At 39.5% G+C, this 25,861-nt stretch overlaps 2 protein-coding genes and 6 non-coding genes across 9 annotated transcripts in view; 6 read left to right on the top strand and 2 right to left on the bottom strand.

The window, feature by feature from the left end:
- Window positions 1–438: 438 nt before the first annotated feature.
- On the bottom strand, window positions 439–10,525 carry ndufv3 (NADH:ubiquinone oxidoreductase subunit V3). Its single transcript, XM_084725448.1, has 5 exons — window positions 10,430–10,525; window positions 8,073–8,184; window positions 6,529–6,805; window positions 5,153–6,204; window positions 439–775 (listed from the first exon to the last, which is right to left on the bottom strand). The coding sequence occupies exons 1-5, from the start codon at window positions 10,472–10,474 to the stop codon at window positions 603–605; spliced, it is 1,659 nt and encodes a 552-aa protein (XP_084581574.1). The 5' UTR covers window positions 10,475–10,525; the 3' UTR covers window positions 439–602.
- Window positions 10,526–11,061: 536 nt separating this feature from the next.
- On the top strand, window positions 11,062–11,133 carry trnaa-ugc (transfer RNA alanine (anticodon UGC)). The gene has a single exon. It is a non-coding gene; the product is annotated as a tRNA-Ala (tRNA).
- Window positions 11,134–11,414: 281 nt separating this feature from the next.
- trnaa-cgc (transfer RNA alanine (anticodon CGC)) lies at window positions 11,415–11,486 on the top strand. Its single transcript has one exon. It is a non-coding gene; the product is annotated as a tRNA-Ala (tRNA).
- Window positions 11,487–12,166: 680 nt separating this feature from the next.
- On the top strand, window positions 12,167–12,238 carry trnaa-ugc (transfer RNA alanine (anticodon UGC)). The gene has a single exon. It is a non-coding gene; the product is annotated as a tRNA-Ala (tRNA).
- Window positions 12,239–12,350: 112 nt separating this feature from the next.
- On the top strand, window positions 12,351–12,422 carry trnaa-ugc (transfer RNA alanine (anticodon UGC)). The gene has a single exon. It is a non-coding gene; the product is annotated as a tRNA-Ala (tRNA).
- A 301-nt stretch (window positions 12,423–12,723) lies between these two features.
- trnaa-ugc (transfer RNA alanine (anticodon UGC)) lies at window positions 12,724–12,795 on the top strand. The gene has a single exon. It is a non-coding gene; the product is annotated as a tRNA-Ala (tRNA).
- A 719-nt stretch (window positions 12,796–13,514) lies between these two features.
- Window positions 13,515–13,586, top strand: trnaa-ugc (transfer RNA alanine (anticodon UGC)). Its single transcript has one exon. It is a non-coding gene; the product is annotated as a tRNA-Ala (tRNA).
- Window positions 13,587–17,810: 4,224 nt separating this feature from the next.
- Window positions 17,811–25,861, bottom strand: part of LOC146323233 (alsin-like) — a 30,226-nt gene continuing 22,175 nt past the window's right edge. For both annotated transcript variants that reach the window (XM_084725447.1, XM_084725446.1), the window contains exons 27-40: window positions 24,725–24,889; window positions 24,433–24,544; window positions 23,440–23,517; window positions 23,072–23,208; window positions 22,808–22,963; window positions 22,600–22,714; window positions 21,818–21,975; window positions 21,602–21,697; window positions 20,675–20,854; window positions 20,501–20,546; window positions 20,088–20,149; window positions 19,540–19,689; window positions 19,181–19,277; window positions 17,811–18,685 (exon numbers count right to left, since the gene is read on the bottom strand). In XM_084725447.1, coding sequence (XP_084581573.1) covers window positions 18,647–18,685; window positions 19,181–19,277; window positions 19,540–19,689; window positions 20,088–20,149; window positions 20,501–20,546; window positions 20,675–20,854; window positions 21,602–21,697; window positions 21,818–21,975; window positions 22,600–22,714; window positions 22,808–22,963; window positions 23,072–23,208; window positions 23,440–23,517; window positions 24,433–24,544; window positions 24,725–24,889 — 1,591 coding nt within the window. In that variant the 3' untranslated portion in view covers window positions 17,811–18,646. The remainder of the gene's footprint in view (window positions 18,686–19,180; window positions 19,278–19,539; window positions 19,690–20,087; window positions 20,150–20,500; window positions 20,547–20,674; window positions 20,855–21,601; window positions 21,698–21,817; window positions 21,976–22,599; window positions 22,715–22,807; window positions 22,964–23,071; window positions 23,209–23,439; window positions 23,518–24,432; window positions 24,545–24,724; window positions 24,890–25,861) is intronic.

Here is a 25,861-nt window from a genome sequence, read left to right as displayed (position 1 = left end):
TAAAACCTGAAAGATCCACAGCAGTAAAATGAATCCAAAAGCATCAGATATTATAATAAAACACCTTTTGCTGAAAATAGTTACATACTTTTACTTAATTAAGGTTCTGAATGCAGGACTTTTACTTGTAGTATTTTAGCAGTTTTACTGAAGGATCTGAATATTTATACCACCACTGCGTGACAACAGATGCTGATTGTTGTCTCCTAAAAGAACGCATATAGCTGCAATAATTAGGGCATTATGTGCAGGCAGGCAGGCTAAAAGGGAGTGAAAACTGTAATCATTAAAATAGAAACACAGATAAACCACTTGCACACTCAGCTCTATTCAAATGACCCCCCCAAGGCAGAAAAGCAGCACAAAAGAAGCGTTTGATCTTCCTATCCCTTTACATGCATATTCCTTTTTATAAGACAAAACAGAATCACAGCAGACTTCATTTCTCATTTGTGTACTTTAATAATATGACATTTTAACAGCAGAATTTCACGCAGATCTGACAGGTGGGAGGATGATCATATATATTTACGTAAATATCGACAACACCATCTTTTTTTTTTTTTTTAACAGTATAAAGGTTTGCAGCCGGGCCAGCTGCTCTAGTGTCTGCCGGAGGAGGGCTGAGGGAGACGAAACTTGGCCATCTCGACGTCCAGGTCTGCGAATGTGAAGGGGTTGTAGTCGTGGTGCTGGTAGTTCTTGTAAGTGCTGTTATCAAAAGGCTCCTCTGGCTCTGGAGGAGGAGGTGGCGGTGCTGCTGCTGCTGCAGCCTCTGCAGAGGGAGGGGAAGAAACAAAAAGAGCATGTAAGAAAACTGCTAGAAAGGTGAGAATACAAATCTTCCTGCTGTCCATGCATCAAAACAGAAGTAACACAAGGTTAGCCAAACGCAAAACTGGGTCTAATCCTGTGTTTCACGCAACAAAAACTGCAAATAAGACTTGATCGAGGCACTTCTGATAAATGAAAACTAAAATGGGGCTTGCTTTGTAAATATTTTAAAAGATTTTGGAAGAGACAGCACATTTACATATTCACACATGCTGACAAAGGTGGTTTATGGTGGGACATTTCCTATGGCAGCAGGCTGCATCACCCCCAACAGAGTGTGGAGACACACCGGTGTGAAAAGCCTCAAGGAGACATGTGAAGGTAAACGTGCTGGCAGACAGTAAAGTAAAGGCAGCCCATACTAGAGACAGATATACTGGCAGAGGCGTGAAATGGATTTTAAAAAAAGGGCAACAAGTCAAAATCATACTGTGTTGGAAACTTTGATTAAATAGAGGTGTTTAATGTCCCTTAAATACCAATTTAAGTCTAAATCTGTGTGGAAAACCCCCGATCTTGCTGTGACAGTAAGGTTATAAACAACATACATGAGACAGAGAAAATCCACAATCACAGAGAAAAAAGACATTAAAGACACATCTGCAGTTTTTCATTAATCGACTCTTTGAAGAACAGATTTATGAAGTTTAAATAAAGGGAAGGAATGAACAAGTGGTGAGGAGGGGGTTTTTCCAGGAAGCAGAACTACCCAGTTGGTCTGAGAAGTGTCGGCCAAAGGGCTGCAGTTACAGGAATGTTAAAGGGATAGTTTGTGTGTTTTTTTTTTGAAGTGAAGTCAGTGTATTATCTACAGTAGATGGCGGTCAACATGCCCCAAGTTTGGAGAAGCAGCTAAGCAATGCCTGCTGCTTCTCCAGACTGGGGGCAAGATGACTGCCTTCTAGTGTAGGCAATACAATGAGTATGGATAAATACCTCATACAACCACACTTCAAAAAACCCAAACTATCCCTTTAAAGATCGGACTCATCAATAATCACTGGTTGGTAGCTAATCAGTTCTCATATTTTGTCTATGATCTAATTATTTTTAAAACATCTCGTTAACTGTGTGATTCTGGTTCCTGAAATACTTCCGCTGACTCCACCCACTCCCAGCTTCTGCTCGTCCAGCTGCTGTCAGGGACACGTCTTCACTGTAACCACATGTGCACTCTAGCATTACCATTACCCTTAACATTACCTGGCACAAGGACACCAAACATTATTAATAAGCGTTATTACCTGTAACCTTAACATTAACTCAGAAAACCTGTAAGTTAACCATTAAAAAAAAAAAACAGACATTATAAATGAGCAAAAGTGAGCAATATATTAAAAAGCGTATATATATAAAAGCGAAATATTCTGGGAGTGAAGATGGATTTGGCAACAGTGAGGAGGCAAAGCGAGAGGGATAATAAAAAAATAAAAGATAGGAGGTGGATTCCTGAGCCACAAGAGGAGAGGAGAGCAGAAACATGAGCAGGGTTAGTGTCACAGTCTGCAACAAGCAATATCAGCTTGCTCATGCACTGACAGCAACACTGTGGTAGTGAAGGTGGGTGGAACACCCTGTTTTACACCTCGTATTAACATGTGTCCTGCGTGATCCGATCACAAGTGGACAGCTCTGAGTACAGGTGTGAATGTGCTACGGCTGCCTCTGATGAAGTCAAATCAGATTTGGACGTACAATACGAATATTCAACAATTTGTTCCTTTTTTTCCCACTTCAGTGTGCCACATTAAATTCCTATATGATCCTACATGAGTATGTTTTACCAGTGAGAGTCATGTTTTAATGCCTCTCTTTGTGAAAACATCAGATTAAAGTAAAATTGTGCATCCTCCTATAGTTTGGTTATAAAATCCCAGTGAACCAAGCAGCTTCTCTCTGCAGACGCTGTCTGGGTCACCTGCGCTGCACGCTCTGCGCTCCTTCACACTATGAATTAAAGATTTATTTGATTGTTGGAAAGATGAACCAAGACGGTTTTGGTGAGTTCTGTTTTTGTTTCTGTCAAGTCTGAATGAAGCTGACGATGATGTTAAAATTACAGTTTTGTGAAAGGAGTCTGTTAGGGCTCCATGATATGGATTATTTGACTACGACTGCGATATGCAATCAGTGGGAATAATGATTTTAGCTGAAAATAATTGTGATTATTTGATATTTGTTTGGTTCTACAGTTGTTTGGTTACAACAAATCAGCTGTTTCTAGTTAAACAAAACACAGTTAACTCTTTTTTTTTAAAAAAAAGGTCTCACTGCAGCGATCCTTTCCATAATGCTGCCAGACACTTTGAATTACAATCCGAGCCTGTCAGCAGAAAACACAAGTGTCATCTGCCCTGCGTGCTCCGCAGTGCGCTCTGGTGAAGTGTCTGACAGCGCGTCAGCTGCACCCCATTTCTATCACTCCTCTCTGCTTCCATCACAGTTAGTTTTGTGGTTTGTGGTGATTTAGAGACTTGGTTTGTAAAGTTTAGAGCCTGTCATGCTGCTGCATGTCTCTGTCTACAGTGCCGCACATAAAAAACAACAGCTGAAAACTGTTAACCAACTACTCATTTCACTGCTTACTTTTTTTTTTTTTTTTAAATAAGCGCACCAGTTAATATAAAAATATATTTATTATTCCCTTTATTTATAATTCTTAATTGAAATGTTCTACCTGTACATTTTTTAAGCTTCTATCTGTTTTATCCTGCAATTGTGATGCACACTTGAAAAAACACAAGACTGCTCAGACCACATTCAGAGATGGTGTGACTCGTATGTGACCACATTCTTTGAACTGTTAGTATGTCCTGTGCCACACTGAGGGACCGCCTAGTCAACTGACTTCCTGTTTGTGTGCACAAAGCTGTCTGACTTCCATTTGGTTCACTGTAATGCAAAGGATCTGTTTTTTGTTTGTTTGTTTTTTTTTTTTAATTTATAATCCCATTGAGATTCAAAATCTGTTTTTCAAGGGAGTCCTGGACAAGATAGCGCTTAAAAAAAACATACAAGAATTTGGTGGAATCAGCTCTTTTTTCTTATTTTTTCTCATTAACACAATGAAATTATATAAATATTATTTATTCAAGTAAATTGAACTTGTATTTGTTTACAAATCTTATGAACAAGAGTTTTTTCTAACTTGGAGTCTTTTGACTTTAAATGATACGTTGCATGAATGTGCTGTACAGCATATTAGCAGACTTCCCAGCATTCATGGTTTGAGAGTAAAAACTCTCCCGAGACCCTTCATTATTTATAATTTAAAGTTTCAAATTGAGAAAAAGTAAAAAGAAATTAAATTTGTTTGTAATTTTTTCAGTGTGACTGAATAGTGGTTGTTTCAACTTAGTTTCTCAAGAACAGCTGAATTAATACAAAGGTTATTTGACGAGAAAAATATAATTTGTTTTGAAAAGAAACTAACTTATCAAAGATGACAACATTTTATTGACAGTAAACATGTCAAATTTTACAGGTACAGTAAAACAGTAACCAATACAGGCTACTTCTTTGTTGCTCGCAAATTTGTGTCTACGACAAATTCTATATTATTTGGGCCTGCTTGTATATTTGGAAAATGTTCTACAAGAAGTTATTTCATTCTTTGTGTAAAAAATATTGCGTCAGTTTGTCCCAGTGTGTTGGCATTTGGTTTTTGCAAACAGAAATGATGTAGCTACGTGTTTATTTTCATACAGAGCAGGAAAGTGAGATCTGATCACAACTGGTCACTTGAGATGCATGTAGAGGCGCATTTTTAATGCCAGGTGTGAAGTGACGTACTCAGAGCTGCCCACTCCTGATCAGATCACCCAAGACGCATGTTAATACTGGGCGTAAACAAGGCCTTAGTGTCAACAGTATGTCATCTTGACATGCACTGACAGCACAACACCATAGATGTGTGGGTGGGTCAAACACAGACAAGTCTAAAGTTCAATTTGCAGAATGCAAGAAACAGAAAAATGCAGAAAGGAAAAGAAGTGCACCAAAAAAGACCTGCAAGCATGGTTAAAACACATGTACACTACAGCCACCTCATGCAAATGACCCAACTGAAAAAAACAAGACAATGAGGTTAGATGTGACAGTGATGGAGCAAAAGTTAAAATAAAGAGTCTATTTAAAAGAATCCAGGGATGATATTTAAAAGCTCTACTGTATGTGTCGCCTGGTTAACACCTAAACATTACACAGAATGTGTTATGAAGGATAGAGAGAAAATGTGGTCATCTGTGGGGGCTCAAAGATCCACAGAGAGGAGAGGGAGAGGTAGAGATTTGGGGGGATAGGGTGGTGTAGTGTGTACCCTCAGATGGTTCAACTGTGGCCTCCGCCTGCAGCTCCTCTCCTGCAGCTTCAGCTACAACCGGAGCGGCGTCCACCAGCTCCTCTGCACTCTCCACGGGGGCTGAAACTTCAGCTGTGGCCTCAGCAGCTGCTTCAGCGGGGGCGGCTTCAGATTCTGCAGGCTCTGGGGCTGCTTCTACAACTTCTGCGGGGGTTTCAGCAGCTTCTTCAGGGGCTGCTTCTACAACTTCTGCGGGGGCCTCAGCAGCTTCTACAACTTCTGCGGTGGCTTCTACAGGGGCAGCTTCAGCCACAGGCTCTGTGGCTGTTTCTAGAGGGGCTTCAGCAACTTCTGCAGCTTCAGCAATGACTGGAGCAGTGTCCACAAGCTCCTCCGCGCTCTCCACAGGGGAAGAAACTTCAGCTGCAACCTCAGCAGCCGCTTCAGCTTCTACAGGGGCAGCTTCTACAGGAGCTTTGGCAGCAGCAGGCTCTTCAACAGCTATGGAAGCTTCTGCAGGGGCAGTTTCAGCTTCTACAGGCTCGGCTGCAGCTTCTGTGGGGGCTTCGGCAGCTTCTACAGGAGCTTCAGTTGTGGCTGCAGCTTCGGTCACAACTTCAGTTGGAGTTTCTACTTCAGGGACAGCAGGAGATGCAATGTCTTCTATGACTTCTGGAGTGGGTTCTACTACTTCAGCTACAACTTCAGCGCCCTCTGGAGCATCTTTGGTGGTGGTGCAGATCTCAGGAGCAGTGTCTACTAACTCCTCAGAGCTGGCACCGGGTGCCTCCACAGCTTCAGCTGCTGCGGGAGCAGCCTCCTGTACGGCTGCAGCTACAGAGGCCAGAGTAGCTTCAGGTTCTTTCACTTCTGGTTCTTCTTTCACTGTGGATTCTGTCTTAGCTTCAGTCTTCACTTCTGACTTCTCGTCATCAGAGTCCGAGTCCGAGTCGGAATCTGAATCCGAGTCACTGGATGAGGAGGAGGAGGTTCCGTCAGCTGCTGGATCAGCGGGCTCAGAGGAGGCTGCAGCGGCGGCTGGAACGGCATCATCTGTGGCGGCAGCTGCGACTGGAGTGTCGTCTGGTGTTGGGGTTTCAGTACTTGCTGGAGGAGCTGTGTCAGTGATAACATCTGGTTCAGCAGCTGAGGCCTCTGCTACCACTGGCTCTGCTGCAGCTGGTTCACTGACAGCAGCAATGGGCTCAGGAGCTGGGGGAGCTGCATCAACCACAGGTGGAGCTGTGTCAACGATAACCTGAGCAACATCTGGTTCAGCAGCTGGAGCCTCTGCTACCACTGGCTCAGCTGCAGCTGGGGGAGCTGCATCAGCTACAGGTGGAGCTGTGTCAACGATAACCTGAGCAACATCTGGTTCAGCAGCTGGAGCCTCTGCTGCCGCTGGCTCAGCTGCAGGTGGAGCTGGTTCAGCGACAACCTGAACAACATCTGGTTCAGCAGCTGGAGCCGCTGCTGGCTCAGCTGCAGCTGGTTCACTGGCAGCAGTGACGGGTGCTGCAGCCGCTGCAGCTACAGCTGCATCACTGGCCACTGCTTCAGTTAGACCTAGAGATTGTGCTGGGAAAACTCCAGGCTCTGAAAGTTTAACAGGGAAGGCAACTGCGGTCTTGTAGGCTAGCAAGGTGGCTCTGTCGTCTGGAGCCTCTGCTGCTGAGGAAAATGCAAATGGAACAACAAGAGTGGTTAAGAAATAATTAACATTTAGAGTAAAGTGGCATGACTTCCAAAGGAGATCAAAGTTCCTTAAAACACATTTTGTTTTACTTCAAAAATAGAAAATAGAATTACAGCAACACAAGATTCATGCATCAAAACACATAAACTTACTGTTAACTTTTACACTGTCGTAATATTTATAGTCACATAATCTATTTAATGTGTAGTTGTACAAGGTACTTATTCATAGTCAGTGTATTACCTACAGTAGATGGCAGTCAACACGCCCCCAGTTTGAAGAGAGGCACCAGCATAGAAGCTTATTAATGTACTGCTGTGGACGGGGTCAGCAACAAAATGTATTTTAAGTGCTTAAAAAAGTCTTATTTAGAATTTTTTCATGGCTTTACCTTGCTGTCAGACAGACTCTTCCAATGGGAAACCGCAGTTACATAAGCAAAATATAATTCTCTCTCCAAACCTACCAAGCTCCATGGGAAAAATCAGTAATTTTACCTCACTGGTGCCTTGATCACTTATTTTGTTTGTGTAATTTTGTGACTTCAGTGTTTTAAAAGTTTAGTTTTGTTTCACCAAAGTCACATGAGAACACAAACAAATTAACCGCTTGATCAACTTTTTCTGCGAGCTCAAATGACTGATTTCACCCATGGAGTTTTGTTGGTTTGGAGAGAGTGATGTCTGTCTTTATATAACTTCAGTCTTCCATTGTAAAAGGCTGTCTGACAGCGTGGTAAAGTGATGAAAATACTTTAAACGTATAAACGTTCAAAACATAGTACACACTTTCAGGTGTTTTAAGTGTCTAAAATACATTTTGTTGCTGACCCTGTCCACAGCAGCACCTTGCTCAGCTTCCTACACTGGTACTCCTGATGCTTCTCCAAACTGGGAGCATAATGATGCCATCTACTGCAGGTAATAAAAGTACCTCATACGACTACATATTAAATAATCTGAACAATCCCTCTTTATTTTAAGAGTGAGTTACTCTGGATGGACTGGATGACTGGAAGAGAAATTTTAGACTTTATGTCACTGGAGGAAAAGAGTTACATGTTAAGCTTTGAAATGACTATAACTTTAAATCAAGACCATATATACAAATATAGTTTGTAACATAAAAAGGAACAAAAAGGAATGGATCAAACATCATTAATACACACTAGAAACCAATCAGCAAAACTATAAACCTTAAAAATTCAAAGCTTATAAAGAGGACAGAATCAGATGGTCTTACTCTTGCTTGCAGCCTTCGTCTTCTTGGGCGTCTTTGGGGGCTCTTCGGCCTGAGTGCAGAACGGAGCGGCCGAGCGACTCCTCAGGACGCCCCAGCTCTCCAACCGGAGACACTGCAGAGGAGCGAAGACAACAAACACACCACAAAACAATCAGCATTCGACGTGAAAAACACAGCAGAACAGACATAAAAGGGATACAACAGTCTGTCTCGTTTAAGTATTATTTTATTTTATTTATTTTATTTTTATTAGTTTTAACTAATGCATCTTACTATTTTCTTAGTCAACTACTGGTCTTAAATATTATTTTACTTTTTCTTACTTTTGTAATAGATTTAGTCCTTGTCTTCTCAAGTTTTAGAGCTTGACCTACATTATAGGCCCAATATCGGCCTGTCTTTATGTTTTTGTATTTTTATAATTTTCACTTGCTCTCTCAATTTCATTAAAAAACACTGCAATATGACTTTTTTTTTTTTTTTTAGAAAAGCTGCTCTGAAATCAGGCATTTTAAGACACAACAATTCCCCAAAAAAGCATGTAAAATCCTGGAGTGACTGTTCAAGGTCTGATAAAATGAAGATTGCTTGGAGCAGAAAAAAATGCTAAAATCAAATTAACTGGCCAATTATTGACACTGCTGGACATTAACTATCTATGAACTCCTAACATTGAAGTCAAAGTAATAAATATCTAACCTAAATTAATATATAATTCTGGACATGGACATATAATTACACATAAAATATCTTTGTGGGAGTGATTTTTATTTTGTGAGCTATTATTTTCCCTAAAAGTCTGATATTATGGTGAAGGAAACAGAAACTTGTCTGCAGTCTCTCCAGAAAGGAGGCTCCTCCACAAAATGGTGACTGCTGGAGGCCCAACAGCTGTCGGCCACCATCAGAGCCAAATTTATTTCTAAATGTCCAGTCAATTTCTGATCCAAATTCAGCAGAATTCAGCCAAAAACGAGGATCTAAGCAACTCAAGCACTGAGCAGCTGATATGATCTTTACTGAATGAAGATGTGTAGGATTTTTATTATGAAAACACTGAGGCATATCTTGAATAAAACACCATCTTTCTTTCTGCAGTAATAAAATGTTTTGAAATTATTTAACCACATATACCTCCAGCAGCCATCATATCAACATTATTGCTAATGCTGCTGCAGCAACCAAGAACATTTATAAAATCTCTTTCCTACCAAATGCAATGACTTTGCTAAACTTGTCAACATGACTCAGACTGGAACAACGCCCATAGTTGCTATCTGCACTGTACATGTTATGTTGTTATTGTGTATACTGTAATTTAATATGATGTGTTTTTAAAGCAACATGGGAAGACAAAGGCAAATTTCCACATTTGTGGACAATAAAGATTATCATCAATATTATTATTCTTAGAGAGTATCCAAGTGCAATTTATGTTGTGACACAAAGCTCTGAATTATTGGTAGTTTTACACAACATCTGTACAGGGATTTTTTTTTTTTGACATAATAATGTAGCTGTTTGCTTTTGTTGCCCTTCAAGAGTTGTTGATATTTTAAAATACACCAGCTAGAGACAGATACCATCACTAATGTTAAGTTTCTGATTTTTGCTCCACTTCTCTAGAAAGTTCTGACTTCTTTGTACCATTTTCCAGGCCATATAATTTACAAAGTATCTACCACATTAAAACAAGGCAGCCAAAAGAAACAAAACAAAACAAACAAAACAACAACAAAAACTATATATAACTATACACATAGGAGTATCGTGTAAACACAAAGGTATCATACAGAAATATTCAGTTTTATATATGTCTAGTGTTTTTATAGCTTCACAATTTCTCAGTCCATGTAATGTTTTGATATAGTGTTTATTTAAATATTTATATTCTGAATTGTTGTGTTTTTGTATCTTTTGAGTCCATTTATACTTGTGAATATAGTATTTTCTGTATAAAACCCAAGCTAACGATTACTTTATACACAAATACGTAGCTAGCTAACGCTAGCTCAGTTTACGTATCTCTGTGATTGGTATCTTTGAACTGGAAGTTTTGAGCAGTAAATTAATAAACTGTTGGAAATTGTTATAAAATGTTTACTGTAAAAATACTATATATTATTGTTATAACACAGGTCAGGTGCGGTTAAAGTCCGAGAACCACCGTCTGTGTCCTTCTGTCCGGAGGCGGTGTGATATGAACAGGTCTCGGGGTCAATATGAACCAGACTACCGCTTGCTGTCACCTGTCTCCCTCCGCCGAAGTAAATAAACTATATACTGATGTTTACGGATGTGTGTCATCAAGACGCAACACATATAAAACGTTAAGGAGTCAATTTGGTTGATTTTACCTTGAGAGAACCCAGTCGCCCTAACCGCAGCAAGGAGGTCGCCATTTTGTGTTCCCAGTGTTATGCTCCGGTCGGAAACTGTGAGGTAAAGACGATGGTTCCTATTCAGAAAAAAAAAGTTGTGTTTTCAAAGACTTTGATTTATTTATGATGGGAGAATGTTGGATTTGGTTTCTTTCAACACAGTTTTTTTTTTTCATAAAAAAAAAAAACTATAAATAATATTGGATTTTTTTTTTTCACAAAAGTAAATTCCCAAATAATAAACAATTTTTCTTTATTTTCTTGAAGGAAATAGAACAATATGTAAAGCTTATTTCTTTTTCCACTTACAATAAGGCTGCTGAAACTTTTAATTCATGTATGTCTTTCAATATTTTTAGACATTACCCCTGGCCCTTCTGTTGTGTTTATTTTGTATACTGTTTAATGTATACACAATGTTTGTTAATAAAAAGTTTGAGCGATTTTCAAACCCCACAAAGTGTAAGTCTTTATCTTACAGTGAAGTTGTATCTCTTGCACATCTGTGCTCAAAATCTGAGCCTGAACACAGCCGTTGTACACACACAGAGTACATATACACACAGATCATTTTGTGTATTACTGGTGAGTTAATATCATATAAATGTGGGGATGTAGCTCAGTGGTAGAGCGTGTGCTTTGCATGTACAAGGTCCTGGGATCAATCCCCAGCATCTCCAATGCTATTATGTCTGGTGTTACTTCATGTGGGTTCTGGTGCTCAACATCTGAGAAGTTAACAGCACAACTTTAGCCGTCACCTCAGCAGTAGAACGTGCCTTCGCATGTACAAGATCAACCCCCAGCATCTCCAAATGCTTAATAATATCCACATCAGACTGACACCAACTGCTCCTGTTATAGTTGCGTTTTAATAGATCAAGGCATCTTTCATCTTTCTGCTTAAATGCTTGAAATACTGGTAAGTTAATCTATCAGCCAGGTGTAATAACTACAATAAGGGGATGTAGCTCAGTGGTAGAGCGTGTGCTTCGCATGTACAAGGTCCTGGGATCAATCCCCAGCATCTCCAGTGTTTCTGTGTCTAATATTATAGTCAATCCAGTTGAAGTCAGTACTCTGTTTTTCTGTTGGATGCATGGTGAGCACTGGATAAAGACTGACCACTAATGCTTGGTAAAACTGGTCATGACACACACATTTAGTTTCTTTGTGTACGTCAGTGGAACATACAGCTGATAGCCAGGTGACCAAACATAGAAGCACCAAAAAGATAAGCATCCATCACTAATTGCGTCAAATTCAGAGAGATTAAACTCTCAGTGGCCACTTTTTTTTTAAGTACACCTGCTTCATATTGCAAATATCAAATCAGCAAATCATGTGGACATCATGAACTCCTGGGATTTTCACACTCAACTGTCTCTGGAGTTTACAGAGAAGGTTGTGACTGGTGCTGGGTTCAATCTCCAGCATCTCCAACTATCTCTGTTCATTAATAACACGGACTCACCCTGTTCTGTGTTTCTTTACATCATTGCTTAAATACATTCATCCATCAGCTAGCTTTAGCAGTCACATCAGGGGGATGTAACTCAGTGGTGGTGTGCTCTGCAAGTGTAAAGTCCTTGGATGCATCTCAAACTGCCAGTGTTCAACTGTATTTTAATAGGAAGCCTCTTTCAAATGATTGCTTAAAAACTTTAAAAAATGATAAACTAACTTATCAGCTAGCTTTCACTAACATGTAAAGGGGATGTAGCTCAGTGGTAGAGCGTGTGCTTTGCATGCACAAGGTCCTGGGATCAATCCCCAGCATCTCCAACTGCCTCATACATTTCTAACAAGAATAGAAGAGAACCTCTTTAAATTAATTGCTTAAAGACCATACAAACTTATAAATAAACCAATCAGCTGGGTTTTGCAATAACGTCAAGGGGATGTAGCTCAGTGGTAGAGCGTGTGCTTTGCATGTACAAGGTCCTGGGATCAATCCCCAGCATCTCCAACAGGTCTATACCTTTTCTTTAGTAGCCTCATGTAAAATAGTATATGTCAGCAGAACATTAAGTTGATAACCAGGCCGCAAGACCCCAGATGCTCCAGCATTTCATTCATGTGAACATGTACAAGGTCCTGGAATCTATCCCCATCATGTCCAACATGACTGACACCATTCTTAAGTAATATACACATTGGACTGACACCATAACTGTATTTTAACAGAAGAGGTCCTCTTTAAAATAATTGCTTAAACACTTTAAAAAATGATAAATTAAACAATCAGCCAGGTTTCACAAGAATGTCAAGGGGATGTAGCTCAGTGGTAGAGCGTGTGCTTTGCATGTACAAGGTCCTGGGATCAATCCCCAGCATCTCCAACAGGTCTATACCTGTTCTTTAGTAGCCTTGAGTAAAATAGTATATATCAGTGAAACATTAAGCTGATAACCAGGCCACAAGATGCCAAATACTCCAGCATTTTATTAAAGTGAACATGTACAAGGTCCTGGGATCAATCCCCATCATGTCCAACATGACTGACACCATTCTTAAATAATATACACATAGGACTGACACTATAACTGTATTTTAATAGAAAAGGCCTCTTTAAAATAACTGCTTAAAGACTTTAAAAATGATAAACTAAACAGTCAGACAGGTTTAACAATAAAATTAAGGGAATGAAGCTCAGTGGTAAAAGGTGTATTTGGCACAAACAAGGTTTTAGGATCAATCCCCAGCATCTCCGACAGTTCTACAGTTCTTTAATAATGAACACACATTGAACATGATTGACTCCAACAAGACTGTCTCTGTTCATTAATAATAACATCGACTGACCCTGTTCTGTGTTTGAATAGAAGGCCGCTTTCAAAAAAGCTGACAAATTAATCCATCAGCTAGCTTTAGCAGTCACATCAGGGGGGTGTAACTCAGTGGTAGAGCAAATGCTCTGCAAGTGTAAGGCCCTGGGATGCATCTCAAACTGCCAGTGTTCTTCAACTGTATTTTAATAGGAAGCCTCTTTCAAATAATTGCTTAAAAACTTTCAAAACTGTTAAATTAATTTATCAGCTAGTGTTAGTTCTCATGTGAAGGGGATGTAGCTCAGTGGTAGAGCGTGTGCTTTGCATGTACAAGGTCCTGGGATCAATCCCCAGCATCTCCAATGTGGATGCATTTTTTCTTTAACAGACTGATACACAGCTCACTGACTGATCTTGTTTACATAGAGTGATATCATTTAGTTTGCAGCTCAAAAAACATGTTAAGGTGTGCAGTTCCTCTTTTATGCCCCGACTGGTTTACTCTAATATCTTTAAGTAAAGCATGCACATCATCAGTCAGTGCAAAAACTTCACATCTGCAGATAAAAATAAATTAAACTTCCTCTTAGCAAACATAAATAAAATTCCAGTTGGACCTGAAGAGACAAACACTCAATTTTGGTGAGCTCCATAGAGATTTATAATTCAGTTTAGCTGCTCGAGTTTCAGGGTCTCAGTGTTGGTCAAAGTGAACATTTTGATCTCCCCACTTCACCTTACATGACCTAGGAAACAAACAAACAAACAAACAAACAAACAAAAGAAATCACCAGGAGACATTTCCAAAATTAAACCACATTTATTGCCCATCCTCAAGGATTCAATTCATTAATCCATCAAAACTAATTAACATTCTGGAACCAGTTCCCCTGATCAGCTCTTTGTATAAATGTATGAAGTTACAAAAATATAGACTCAGTTAGAAAAATAATAAAATGGAAATTCAGTCAGGTTACAACCTCGTGTGTGGTCTGATCAGATCGTGACAATCTTTAGCCCGTAGAAGTCAAACTGTTTGAGTGACTGGGTTTGGTTCATTTCAGTGCACAATAGTGTCACAGAGAAGAAAATACAGATGTCAAATATTCATTGTGATGAACTACCAGCTTTCAAACTCCCAGATGTTAATGCTGTTCTGAAATGATCTCAGACCAGTGGCTGACTGTTTGTGATGAAAAATCCCGGCAGTACTGAAAACTCAGGGTATTTGTTAATATTGGGCTAAGACATGCAAAACACCTGTACAGTCCTTGAACCTGGAATTAACAGAGGCCAGCGAGGTCGGCTGAATCCTTTTGTTTCATTCATCCTTATTTGTTACATCTGTGTTACACTACACTGCAGCAGTATTAACAGCAAAAAGAAAAAAAAAACTGTAAATTTACTGTCCTAACATATACAGGTACAGTACTGAGGGCATTTCCTGTAAGAATTAAATAAATACAGTACAAACACATTTCAGCAACTCTAAAATAGAAGGAGCAGGAAGTGACCCCTCTCAAGCCCCGCCCCTTTTTTGATACCTCTGTCAGCTTTCTCCTCTCCTGCTTCATGTACTTAGTTACGCTATGTGTTCGGCTCGCCTGTATTGAAAAGAAAATCAGATGTTGCAGATGGTTAAAAGATGTTTCTATGAGATCTGTAAAAGCATCACATAGTTAGCTAATGTTAGCTAAATGCTGGCTGAATAGCTAGCTAATCTATATCAATGATTAGTTAGCTGTTTAGCTAGCATTTTGCTACAGAGCAAAATCTAATACATCTTACACCTTGTCTTAACTGCAAGCGACCTGAGCGAGCGTCTCTGACAAAATGAATTGTTCTCTATTTATTCCTCACACTTGTGTTGGAAACGCTGCAGAACGGGTGATTGGTGGAGTTGGGATGAGAAGTTATCTACATCAGTGTTTCCCAAACTTTGTTTGTTTGTCGTCCACTACTTGTTTCTCCGCCAGTGAGAAAATAAAATATCTGCAGTTTGCATGATAATTAAAATCTGTTTTTTAAGCCACTGAAGATCAAATCATCACTGAAGCGTATGTCCCTGATCAGACAGAGTGAGAGGCATCTTTCCACTAGTTTTGATGAGTGATAAAAAACTATTGATAAAATCAGTTAAAAAAATTGATCATCTTCTGTCACAGAACTGCATATTCAAATGAATTCAGTGTGGATTAAAAGCATGATGTGATGTGACGCGGCAGTCGAATGCAGCTAGGACAAGGTCTTACAACCGACAGTTAATGTTGACAAAATGCTAGCTAACTAATTAATGATCAGGTAACTAGCTGGCTAGCATTTTGCTAACATTCGCTAACCTAAGATTTGACTGTATATCACTTTTACATGTCCTCGAGCAACATCCTTTGATCAGCTTCAAAATTTGGTCATGTTTCACCTTCATGAGTTAAAATTAATGCTGAATGTTTGCTGAATGAGTAAGTGTCTGTTTCTGAGATGTAAGAAATCATCAATAATCTTTTAGAAGGAGTAGATGTTTATAACGGTTAAACTGAGCAAACTTAACTCAAAGTTCAGAGTGTGTATTTTCAGGACAGGAGGCTTTTGTTTTCAGGAGAACGGGCTTAACTTTACTTTGATAGATAACAGTTATAAACAGTGCAGGACTTGTTGTCACTTGTTGTTGTCCGATTATATTGCTGTGCTTCTCTTGCACTCCTGCCTAGTATCCATGCAGCCTGCAGGCAACCTGTCTGAGCTTCAGCTCCAGGGAGGAGGGGGAAAACAACTTACTGCATAGATCGTATATTAAAAAGGGATTCAACCTATTAAAAATGTGATCTACAGCTCCAAGTCACTATTTGGACTGCAGCTCTCACTTTTGAATGCTAGAGATGTACATATATCTCCTTTAATACTGTTCATTTAAAAGTGATCTTAATGTTCTAGAAAGAAAAAATGATAAGAACAAGGAAAATGTTAAAATGCACTGAAAATTAAGACTCTGACACTGACACGGATTTATATTTCTTAACTTAAAAAATGTCTATGGGATGCTGCTGGGAAGTAGAACAGTCCCATTTAAGGGATATTTAATTATATGATATTGGACTGGTGCATAAACTTGCATACTCGCTGAAACCTGATCCAGCAGTGTATCAGAGGCATTTCTGATTCTGGTATCAATATGGGATCAACTGTCACTAAAAAGATCTGGATCTGGAAATACAGTTATTTATAACAAATAGAGATGGATTCAAACGACCAAAACAAACTAAAAAATTTTTTAAAGTACCTTAATGTTTTTCTTAAAGCTAGCTAGCTAGCTAATTAGCTAAATAAAATTAATATATGTATATATATAAAATCTGGATCTGGATCTAAATCACACAGTGATAGACAATCATGAAATACATTCATTAAAATAAGTGCAGTAGTTCCAAAATGGTGAAAATATTTTAAAATGTTGCAATTTGAATTAATCCTTTAAATAAATGACTGAATGCACACAAGCCAGTCGTCCACCAAGTGCGACTGAAATCTGTGGACAAGTTTTTGAAAAGTCCAGCGCACAAACAAACAGGACTGAAAACATTATGTCCTCGATGGAGGTGGGCAAAATTCTTGGAATATTTCCTTTTTTAAGACAACTTGGAAGCCAAAATTATTCCCTCACAAAGCGACTAGAATCTGTCTTAAAAACACTCTATTGAACTCGACTAAAAAAAGTAAGTGCAACATTAAAAGTGTTCCTCCTCAGACTTGTTTGTTCATACGTGCTCATTCACACACAAACATAATTACACTCCACAGAACAGAGGGGTGAACATTCCCCCCCCCGCCGTTTATCTAATCAAATGTTCCCTCATTAATTATTCCCACATTAATTTAAAGTTAAGAGCAAAGTGATTTCCCTCTGTACTGTAGTGGCATGTTTCTGTCCTACCGGTCAGTTTACTGTGTGTTAGTTATGAATTTAAACACCGTCAGACCTGAGACAAACTGCTTCACGGTTAGTTTCAACAGGAAGCAGCATGCACACGTTGGATTTGTAGCACAGGGGTGTGCAAAAGTTAAAAATAAATAAATACAAATAATTTAAACAGTTAAAAAACTGTTTAGTGTGATGATTTGAACTGCCTCACCTGCATTCAAAATATGAAAAAGGATCTAAAAGAGTTAGATTATTGATCTATATAAAATACTCATTCTTGAAAATTGGGACAAAACTGTATTTTTAGGGGATTTTGAAGGTGTTTGCTATTAAATTTAAAGTTTTTGTTAAAATCTGACGGAGTTGACGTAAATCTGGGACAGGACACAACTTTAAGCCAACATTTTCATTAAAAAAAATCAATTTAAAAAAAATCATTATATTAGCACATTTTTAGACCCATGTCATCAGTAGGTATTGTTAATTGTAGATTTTGAAGGATTTAACATATTTTTAAACTGTATGAAGTTGTGAATTTCTGGCACAGAACAAATGTAGAAATTCAATAAAAAAAATTAAAGCAAACCAAAACGTTTCATAAACTACATATATCCCACAGACATATAAATCCATAAAGAATAAATTTTCTCCAAATAATTAAATTTTTTTGGTAGGACATGATTTCTCCCAATTCTCAAGAACGAGTGAAAAACAAAGTAAAACAGTTTGCATATGATTAACATTTGCATGAGAAATTAAGCTTTTTTTTCTTCTTCCCCTTTTTGCAATTTTTATATATTTTGACATTTTCAACAGTGCGTTCACTGTGGTCGGAGACTTTTCTCCTGATATGGAGAAAATACTCGGGTTAATGTTACCCGCAGGTTTCACTTTACTAAAGTTTGTGAAATTAAACTTGGAAAGACAAAGTTCCCTTTGCGGAGTGTTTGACCAGTAACAAAATATTTACATCTTTTTCTTAGTTTTGCATATGCTAGCTTCTTATTTTCACTTTAAAATCTGATCATATTTCAGATTTCATTCGTGATGTGGTTTGTCAGTTCCCTTTGTCCAGGTTGAAAGCAGAAAAAAAACACCTCACAGAAACCTTTACAGTGTGTGTTCTGTAAACTGTGAAATAAAAATACTGTGAACTAATAAAAACTACACTGTTTTGTGAGAACTATTAATGAATATCTACAGTAACAGCATATTACCAAATGTTCTGAGGATGATAATGCAGTTTCCTAACATGTCCTGAAGAGGGCGATGTGTTACCTTCCACAGAAAACAGAGAACTTTGGTGTGCAGCAACGTGCTAAAAGGACCAACAGTGGACGAGGTGTCAGACATCAGGTGAAGGGGGAACGCTGTCCCCTCCCTCTGCCATCTGTCTGTGCACCTCAGTGCAGCTTCCCAGTGGCCTCCAGTCGAATACTGCTGGTTTGACCGGTTTTGTTCTGGCGGCTCCTGGCAGTGCTTTCGTTGCTGACTGTGTGGGGTCTCCTATGTGGTCGACTCCTGCTTGATCTGGGTGTAGCAGGCCTGCAGCAGAGTCAGTTCATTTAAGTGAGAGGGACGTACCGATACCAAAAACTCAGGGTACAATGATACCACAATTAGAAGTCCACAATACATTTTTATTATAATAAAAAGACAAACGCCCTTCTTTTTTAGTAAAATAAAAGTAGCCAACCATGACCTAATCATGTATATATATATATATAACCTAAAAAGCACTGTGGTTGCACACACATCTTTTAAGGCTGCACAGTTCTGTTTTTAAAGTTGTTGTATGAATCCTAAACAAGGGATGTTCTGTGTTCAAGTATGAATTGTGTAAAATTTCAAAGTGTTTCGTGCTGAACAGAGGCTCTACAACCATCATGCTGCTTTAGCACCAACCGGGCGTTACATTTTGAAAGATCGTAGAGCTGTTAAGGCATAATTAATTTTTCCGCCATCTGTAAAAACCATTATCTGTGTGTGTGTGTGTGTGTGTGTGTGTGTGTGTGTGTGTGTGTGTGTTGGGAGCCCTACCTTCAGTGTGGTGAACATCAGTCCCAGCTCTCCATGCTGAACATTGGGATCCATTAAATCTTCTATCAGACTGACTTCAGCTCCCAGGTTCCTGATCCTGGAGAGAAGAGCAGCAGAAAAACATGTTGGCTCAGCAGCGTCTGAATCTGGGTCGACTGGCAGAGGTCTGCACTCTACTGAGCGCTCTATTCTTTTTGTGTGTGTTTCAAGTTTTTGTAATCTGGGTTGCAGGTTTGATGATTGCTTGATTTTGTTAGCCGTCATTAGCTGCATTCAAAATAATAACTGAATGACATTAGACAAAAAATATACTCTGTGTGTGTGTGCGTGTGTGTGTGTGTGTGTGTGTGTTAACACACCTCGCCCTGAGTACCACATAGAGGAAGAGAGGGAGCAGGTCATCCATGCACCACAGGAAGTTGCCGTCCAGCATTGGTTTTATTTCCTGGGTCAACTCCTCAAATGTCTTCTGGATGACGAGGAGTTTGTCTGACGGAGTGAAGGTGGTGCTGCACGCAGGGAGACGCTTTATAATAACGCTCTTTCAATACTTTGCAAACATACAGTTATACAAATTAAGATTTGTGTTGAAACTTTCTGTCAGGTCTTGTTACGTCAGGTGAGAGTGTGGATATTTTCTTTCAGTATTGTTGGTAAAACATTTGAAATGGGACTCATGATTCATGACAGACACATTTGTTTTGATTTCAAGTATTTAAATTAAATTAAATTAAATTAAACCAATCTAAGCATTATTTGCAAGTTAATCCAATCACAATTGAAAAAAAAAAGATTACTGGCAAATTTTAAGACCCATTTCTAACTGAAGTTATGATGCAGAGAAACTGTTCAAAGCCTCCTGATGTGATTAATTAAGACATGTCATGTCGGGTCACACGGCAACTACCTGATTTGTTGGAGCGTCTCTACAGCCGAAACAAAGCAGGCGTCTTTACTGCTGGAAACAATCTGTGATAAAAAGCAAAGCGGTTACAGACGACAACACAAAACTTACTATAGCTAAGATTAGTTTCACTCAGACCAAAGTGGTGTTATGAGACGCCGAAGTGTTGTACTGTGTGCACCCTGTGCATGGTAGTATATTGTCCTTTATTTATAATCCTAATCCTATTCCTAATAATCCCAATTTTTCCTGAATTTTTTTAAATTAACACAGTTACCTTTTTTGCAACCTAATGACATGATACTGTTACATGCAGTCTGTTACTTACTAAGTCTGGTGATGAATTGGCAAATTTAATGCTGGTGGAGGAAATGGCTGGATGGGATTAAAGTAAAATAGCACATTTAGTATCTGACCTGTTTTTTCTCTCCCAGAATTGACATCCACACAGGCCAGAACTTTCTACAAGGGAAAAAAATTATTTTTTTAAAGTGACCAACAATCAGAACATTGTTAAACGTCATTTAGATATAACATCTGTGGATGTAAAAACACATGTGTGTGTGTGTTTGATGAGTGTACACACTCACTCCTTAACTCCCAGAAAGCTGAGCAGCGACTGGTCGGGCTGTTTGTTGAGTCGGAGGATGCGCTCCCAGTACTGGGCCTCCTCCTGCTCCTCCTGCAGGCAGTACAGGGTGAAGAGAGGCGGGTAGAGTCGAGGGAGCAGCAGAGGGAGGAGCAGAGAGGAGCAGCTGACCACCACAATGCTGCTGGGTAACAACGTGGAGGAGGAGAGATGAAAGAGAGATGAAGGCTCTACATGCACACAACCTGTCTGTTTTAATACCACTGAGATGAAGCTGACAAAAAACACTTGTTTAATCAGTCAGATACCTGACTGAGTCTAATCAGTGTATCTGCTCAGATACCCATCAACCATTGGAGCTTTTCCGCTGGCATTTTTGACAGCGCCGAGTTAAACCGTGCTGCGCTGATTTGCATTTCCATCACCACTTTTATTGTGCTGAGCTGTGGAGAGCCGCGCCTGACCCACCTCTAAGTGGGCTGCCTGTGATAACCCCCTTTTCTTCCCCCTCAGTTCATGTGTGTGCAGGAGAACAGAGAAATAGGTTTAGTTTAGTTTCTCTCCTGTCGCTGTTTTTATGTTCTGGTGTCTGCTGTATTTTAATGTCATGTTCGCTATGAGCCGTATAGAAGTCATGTCAAGTTACTGCTGATGGAAATCAAGAAACTAACGGGTCATGCTGCTTCATAATAAAACCTTCTGAGTAACACAATAACCCAAGACTTTTATTGTGAAGAATTTATTGGAAGTTCAGTGCTCAATTGCAGTTTTACAGCTGCTCTACCCATTTTCAGTTAAAAGACACACCTTCAAGCGAGCGGCCCTGTTGTAATGGAAACGCAAATCGCTGCCGTGCTGAGTCAAACCGAGTCAGGCCAGGCCAGCACATGTGTAAAGAAAAGGGGTACGTGTGTGTGTTAACACTCACCCCTGCTCTATGTTAGAGTTGTGTCTTCCTTTAGACGGAGAGGGAGGAGGGTCTGGGATGATGCCACCATCATCTGGTAACCCCGGAAACAGAAACCTGCAGGTGACAATCTATGTTGTTTAGTAACGTGACCAAAATCATTTTTTATAATAATCTTTTGGGCTTTCCACAGAAAGCAGAGGGACAACTTAAGAGGATTTCAGAAACTGAATGTACCGGACGATGTTGTACAAATGTGTGAGGTAGGCCTGAACCTCCTGCACGGCCTGCTTGAGCAGCCTGCGGTTGGATCCCACGCCGACGTAAGTCATCCTGTAGACGGTCACCAACGTCTCCACCAGCCAGCCCAGAGGGTGGAGAGGGGTCTCACAAGCCTGACGTACAAACACAGACATGCACGCTTGATATTTTCAGCTGATTATACACCTCCTCATCATTAACCTAAACCTGACAGACTTGCTACTTACATGTATGATTTTAACAGGACTAACATTATAATGTTAACTGTAGATCTGAAGTGGCTCTAAGACCTTGTTCAGACCAGTTCAGATCGGTGTACAAGTGATTCCGGATGTGATGTTTTTTAAATAAAAAAAAAGAAAAGTCCCAGAAGAAAACAGAGAATTTTGTGTTTGCGGTTTGGCCAAAAATGTCTCTTCACTGAGTAAATGCTGCAGACCTCTGGTTTAGGAGATGTTGGTTAGGATGTGTTTGTGTTTCTAATGCTGAATTGTATTAAACATACTGAGAGGTATTTTGACCATTTTGTCTACTAAATTATACAAATAAGGGTGGAAGTAAAAATAATAGAGGCACCTCTCAGTGTAACAACTCATTTATTTCAGGGCTGCTATGTCAGACAGCTTTAGTTTATTAGCTATCAGTTGAATATAATCTATTCCTCAGTTTATTTGAAGCTTTCTGCCTTAAAAGTGAATGCACAGATTATTGCAGAGACAGAGATAGAGAGAGAAAGTTTCACAGACAGCTTCTTGTACCTTCATGAGGTATCTTCGTATGTTGTCATAGTTTGCGGTGGTCACTGGTTCTCCATGCTGAGGAATAAACTCCAAACTCTCCAGAACTTTGTTCTGAGACCTGCTGAGGTCTGGACTATAAACACACACATATACAATCACTCAAAAGGTAGAAGACCATTTACATTTGCTTCTGTGCGTGTGTGTGTGTGTGTGTTGCCGTAGCTACCTGTGTCGTCGTGCAGTCGTTATAGTAACAGCGATGTTCTCCCAGGCTACAGTCCTCTCTCCTCTCCCAGCGGCATCGCAGCCCAGGCGACTCCAACACTCATCAAACACACAGACCCACCTCTGAGCTGCAGGCACCACATACTGACCCAACCTGCTGCTCAACACGCACACATTTAAACATTTTACCAAACAGGACATGAGCTTTAGACAGACACAAACTCTGTCTAATTTCAGATTTAAAAGAGTATAAATTATTACTCACAGCTGGTTGTTTCTCTCTTTGTTTTCTGGTTCATCGGCGACTGGTTTGGTGTACGTTCCAACCACCTTCAGCCCTGAGTTCCACTCCCCACTGAACAGACCCTCCAGGTAGTCACCATTAACCAGGGACAAAACACCCTGAAGAAGAGAGCTTTTTTAAACTTTACTTGACTGACAACTGAGTGATTTAAAGTTAGAAATCAGTGCCCAGAGACAAAAAGACAAGTAATTAATTTTCAAATTATATTAACACACATAAATTACAAAGTTGCTAAGACCATTAGAAATGGCAGGATGACCTTAAGGATGAGAATTAGTAGAGAGCCGTCAGAACACACAGGTAATAAAAGAGACAGAGATGATTTCTACCTTCCCGCTGACCGTCCAGTCATCACAAAACTCCCCGTGGAAAGCAGTGTCGTCATCTGACACCAACAGACCAGGACCCTGATGGAAAACACAAACTGCATCAAACTTCACAAAGTCATATTATTCAAAGTCAGATGTGCGATGATTAGGACTGTGTCCACAGATTACAGAGACACGTCACTTAGGACACAGTGATTGAAGAATGCCTGACATATTCATCAAAAGCAGAGGAGCAAGAAATGATCATTTCCTTCACTATACAGGAACAACAGATGGAAAACTTTTGATAATAGAGACTCCTACGTCTTCTGGATTACAGTACTAAAATTATAAAGCAAGTAGTACTTTAGCCATTTAAAAAGAAGCAGGAGGATATGTTTAGTTAGATAACTTAATTTTCTTTTTTTTTCATTATTAAAGTGAAAATTCACCTGCTTTTTTTAAACATAGGCCTTCTTGTAGCAGCTTTTTTGACATCTTTATAACTGCTTGTTTCAATTTGACTTAATGACCACAAAGTATCATGTTAAAGTACACACTGTGAATAAAAAATACACAAAGAAATTATGTAATTTACTTTCTTTCAGTAAGTCTTTGTCTGTTGTCATTTGTTGCCTACAGTTCAATCAAAGCTCAATGGCACCACCTTCTGTCTTTAAGTGGTACTACACTCTGGAGCATCCCCCATTCAATCTGCTGCTGTCTAACATCTTATGTCATAACATTCTGTATTTAATAGGTTTGTAGCTAAAAAAGTAATGAATGATAAGAAATAATTAATACATATCATTAACACTGTTCACTGGGTCACATTCTACAGGGTAATCCAGCTTTAAAGCTCTAAAAAGACCAACTCACCCAACCATAATTAGTTTTTTTAAATTCCTTGACACACACATCAGTAACTTTCTTAACTGATGCCTGTACTTCCTCAGATTGTTGAAGACAGTTGAACTGCAGATTGATGGAACATATATTTCAGGGTAAACTTACGCTCATCTTGTTGTCTCTGAAGGTGCCTTCATAGTACACGCCGTACTGCGTGACGACCACAGCGCTGCCATTGCGCTGCTCATCCAGCCACAGTCCCATGTATTTCTCACCTCTGGGAACAACACGTGAGAGCAGTGACTTATGACAGTTATTAGGCAGGAAAAAAGAAAATAATACGATTCAATCTCCAGGCTAAACAAGAAGCCCTAAATGAAACGTCCCATGTGGGGGAGTATACACTACATACACGTGTAATACTGGTAAATCTGATTTTCCTACTTATAAATGTTACCTGGTGATGTCATCGTAGACTCCGTATCCTGTCTTCCTGTCATGGACCCAGTGGCCAATGAAAACGCTGGAGGATTTCTTGGCCAGCTTACCGGAGCTCAGCATGCCGTAACCGTGCCGCTGGCCATCGCTGAAACAGCCCTCGTACACCTCTCCACTGGCATACCTGAGACGAGCCCACAGAGACATGAATACACCCAGATAGGGGGGTCTCTGTATGTTTATGTGCAGGGCAAGTCACTGAGACTGCGTCTTCTATGCCTCGCCAACCCGTCAAGTCGCAGTTCACATCCATGGCTGAACAGACCCAAGTAATACATGTAAAGTCACAGTAGTTCATAGGACCAGACATTAATCCTCTGCAGTCACTATTTAGTGCTAGAAAACATGCACAACGTTTAAAGTTTCCTGGTCAACAGGTCAAGGGCTGTTTGTATCCTAGTCTGTGCATTTGTCCATTTAGACAATTAAAAAGTGACAGCAATTTCACTGTCATTAAGCCTCCTGTTAGTCTTGTCTCTACCTGATCAGATGCGACAAGTGCTGCATGAACTTCACTTAGGGACCATCAATAAATTATTGTTTGAATGACACAAACTGATGTTGTTTCAATACCTTTGTACTGACTTCATGAACATTGTGGTTCAAAAATTAAACTAAGTTGGTCCCATGTAGCAGAATGATCTTGACTGCTGATGTGTAATTTACTTACTGTAGTTGCAGTTTTCTCACTAGGTTCCATGTCATGTGATCAAATGATTCAAAATCAATGCTGAACTGTATTTCTACACTTGAGGACACACCACTTTTTATTGGATTTTAGTTTTTCTTCTTTTTTATTTTAATATATTTCTGGAAAATTAATGATTTTACTTCAATATCAGGCTCTGTATCCCTTTGTCCTTTTTTTCCTCTGGTTTCAAAAAGTGAAATTGTGACTTCTTATGTTTAAGTGCAGAGTGTCATGTGTGTCCTCCAGCCTCTGCCATCTTTGTCTCATAAAAAATCCAGATGGAGTGAAGTGAAGTTTAGGAATTTAATAAAAGTGTAAAGACCTCTTCAGTGTATTAAGTGTATTTTTTGGCAAAAGACAAAAGGTGTCACTATATTGAAATGTATGATTCCACTGCAGAATTTC

This window comes from Lutjanus erythropterus, chromosome 8, assembly GCF_056507025.1.
Source record: "Lutjanus erythropterus isolate fLutEry1 chromosome 8, fLutEry1.hap2, whole genome shotgun sequence".
NCBI lineage: Eukaryota > Metazoa > Chordata > Actinopteri > Lutjaniformes > Lutjanidae > Lutjanus > Lutjanus erythropterus.
Note: the sequence above shows the minus strand (reverse complement) of the source record. Positions and strands in the feature narration are given on the sequence as shown.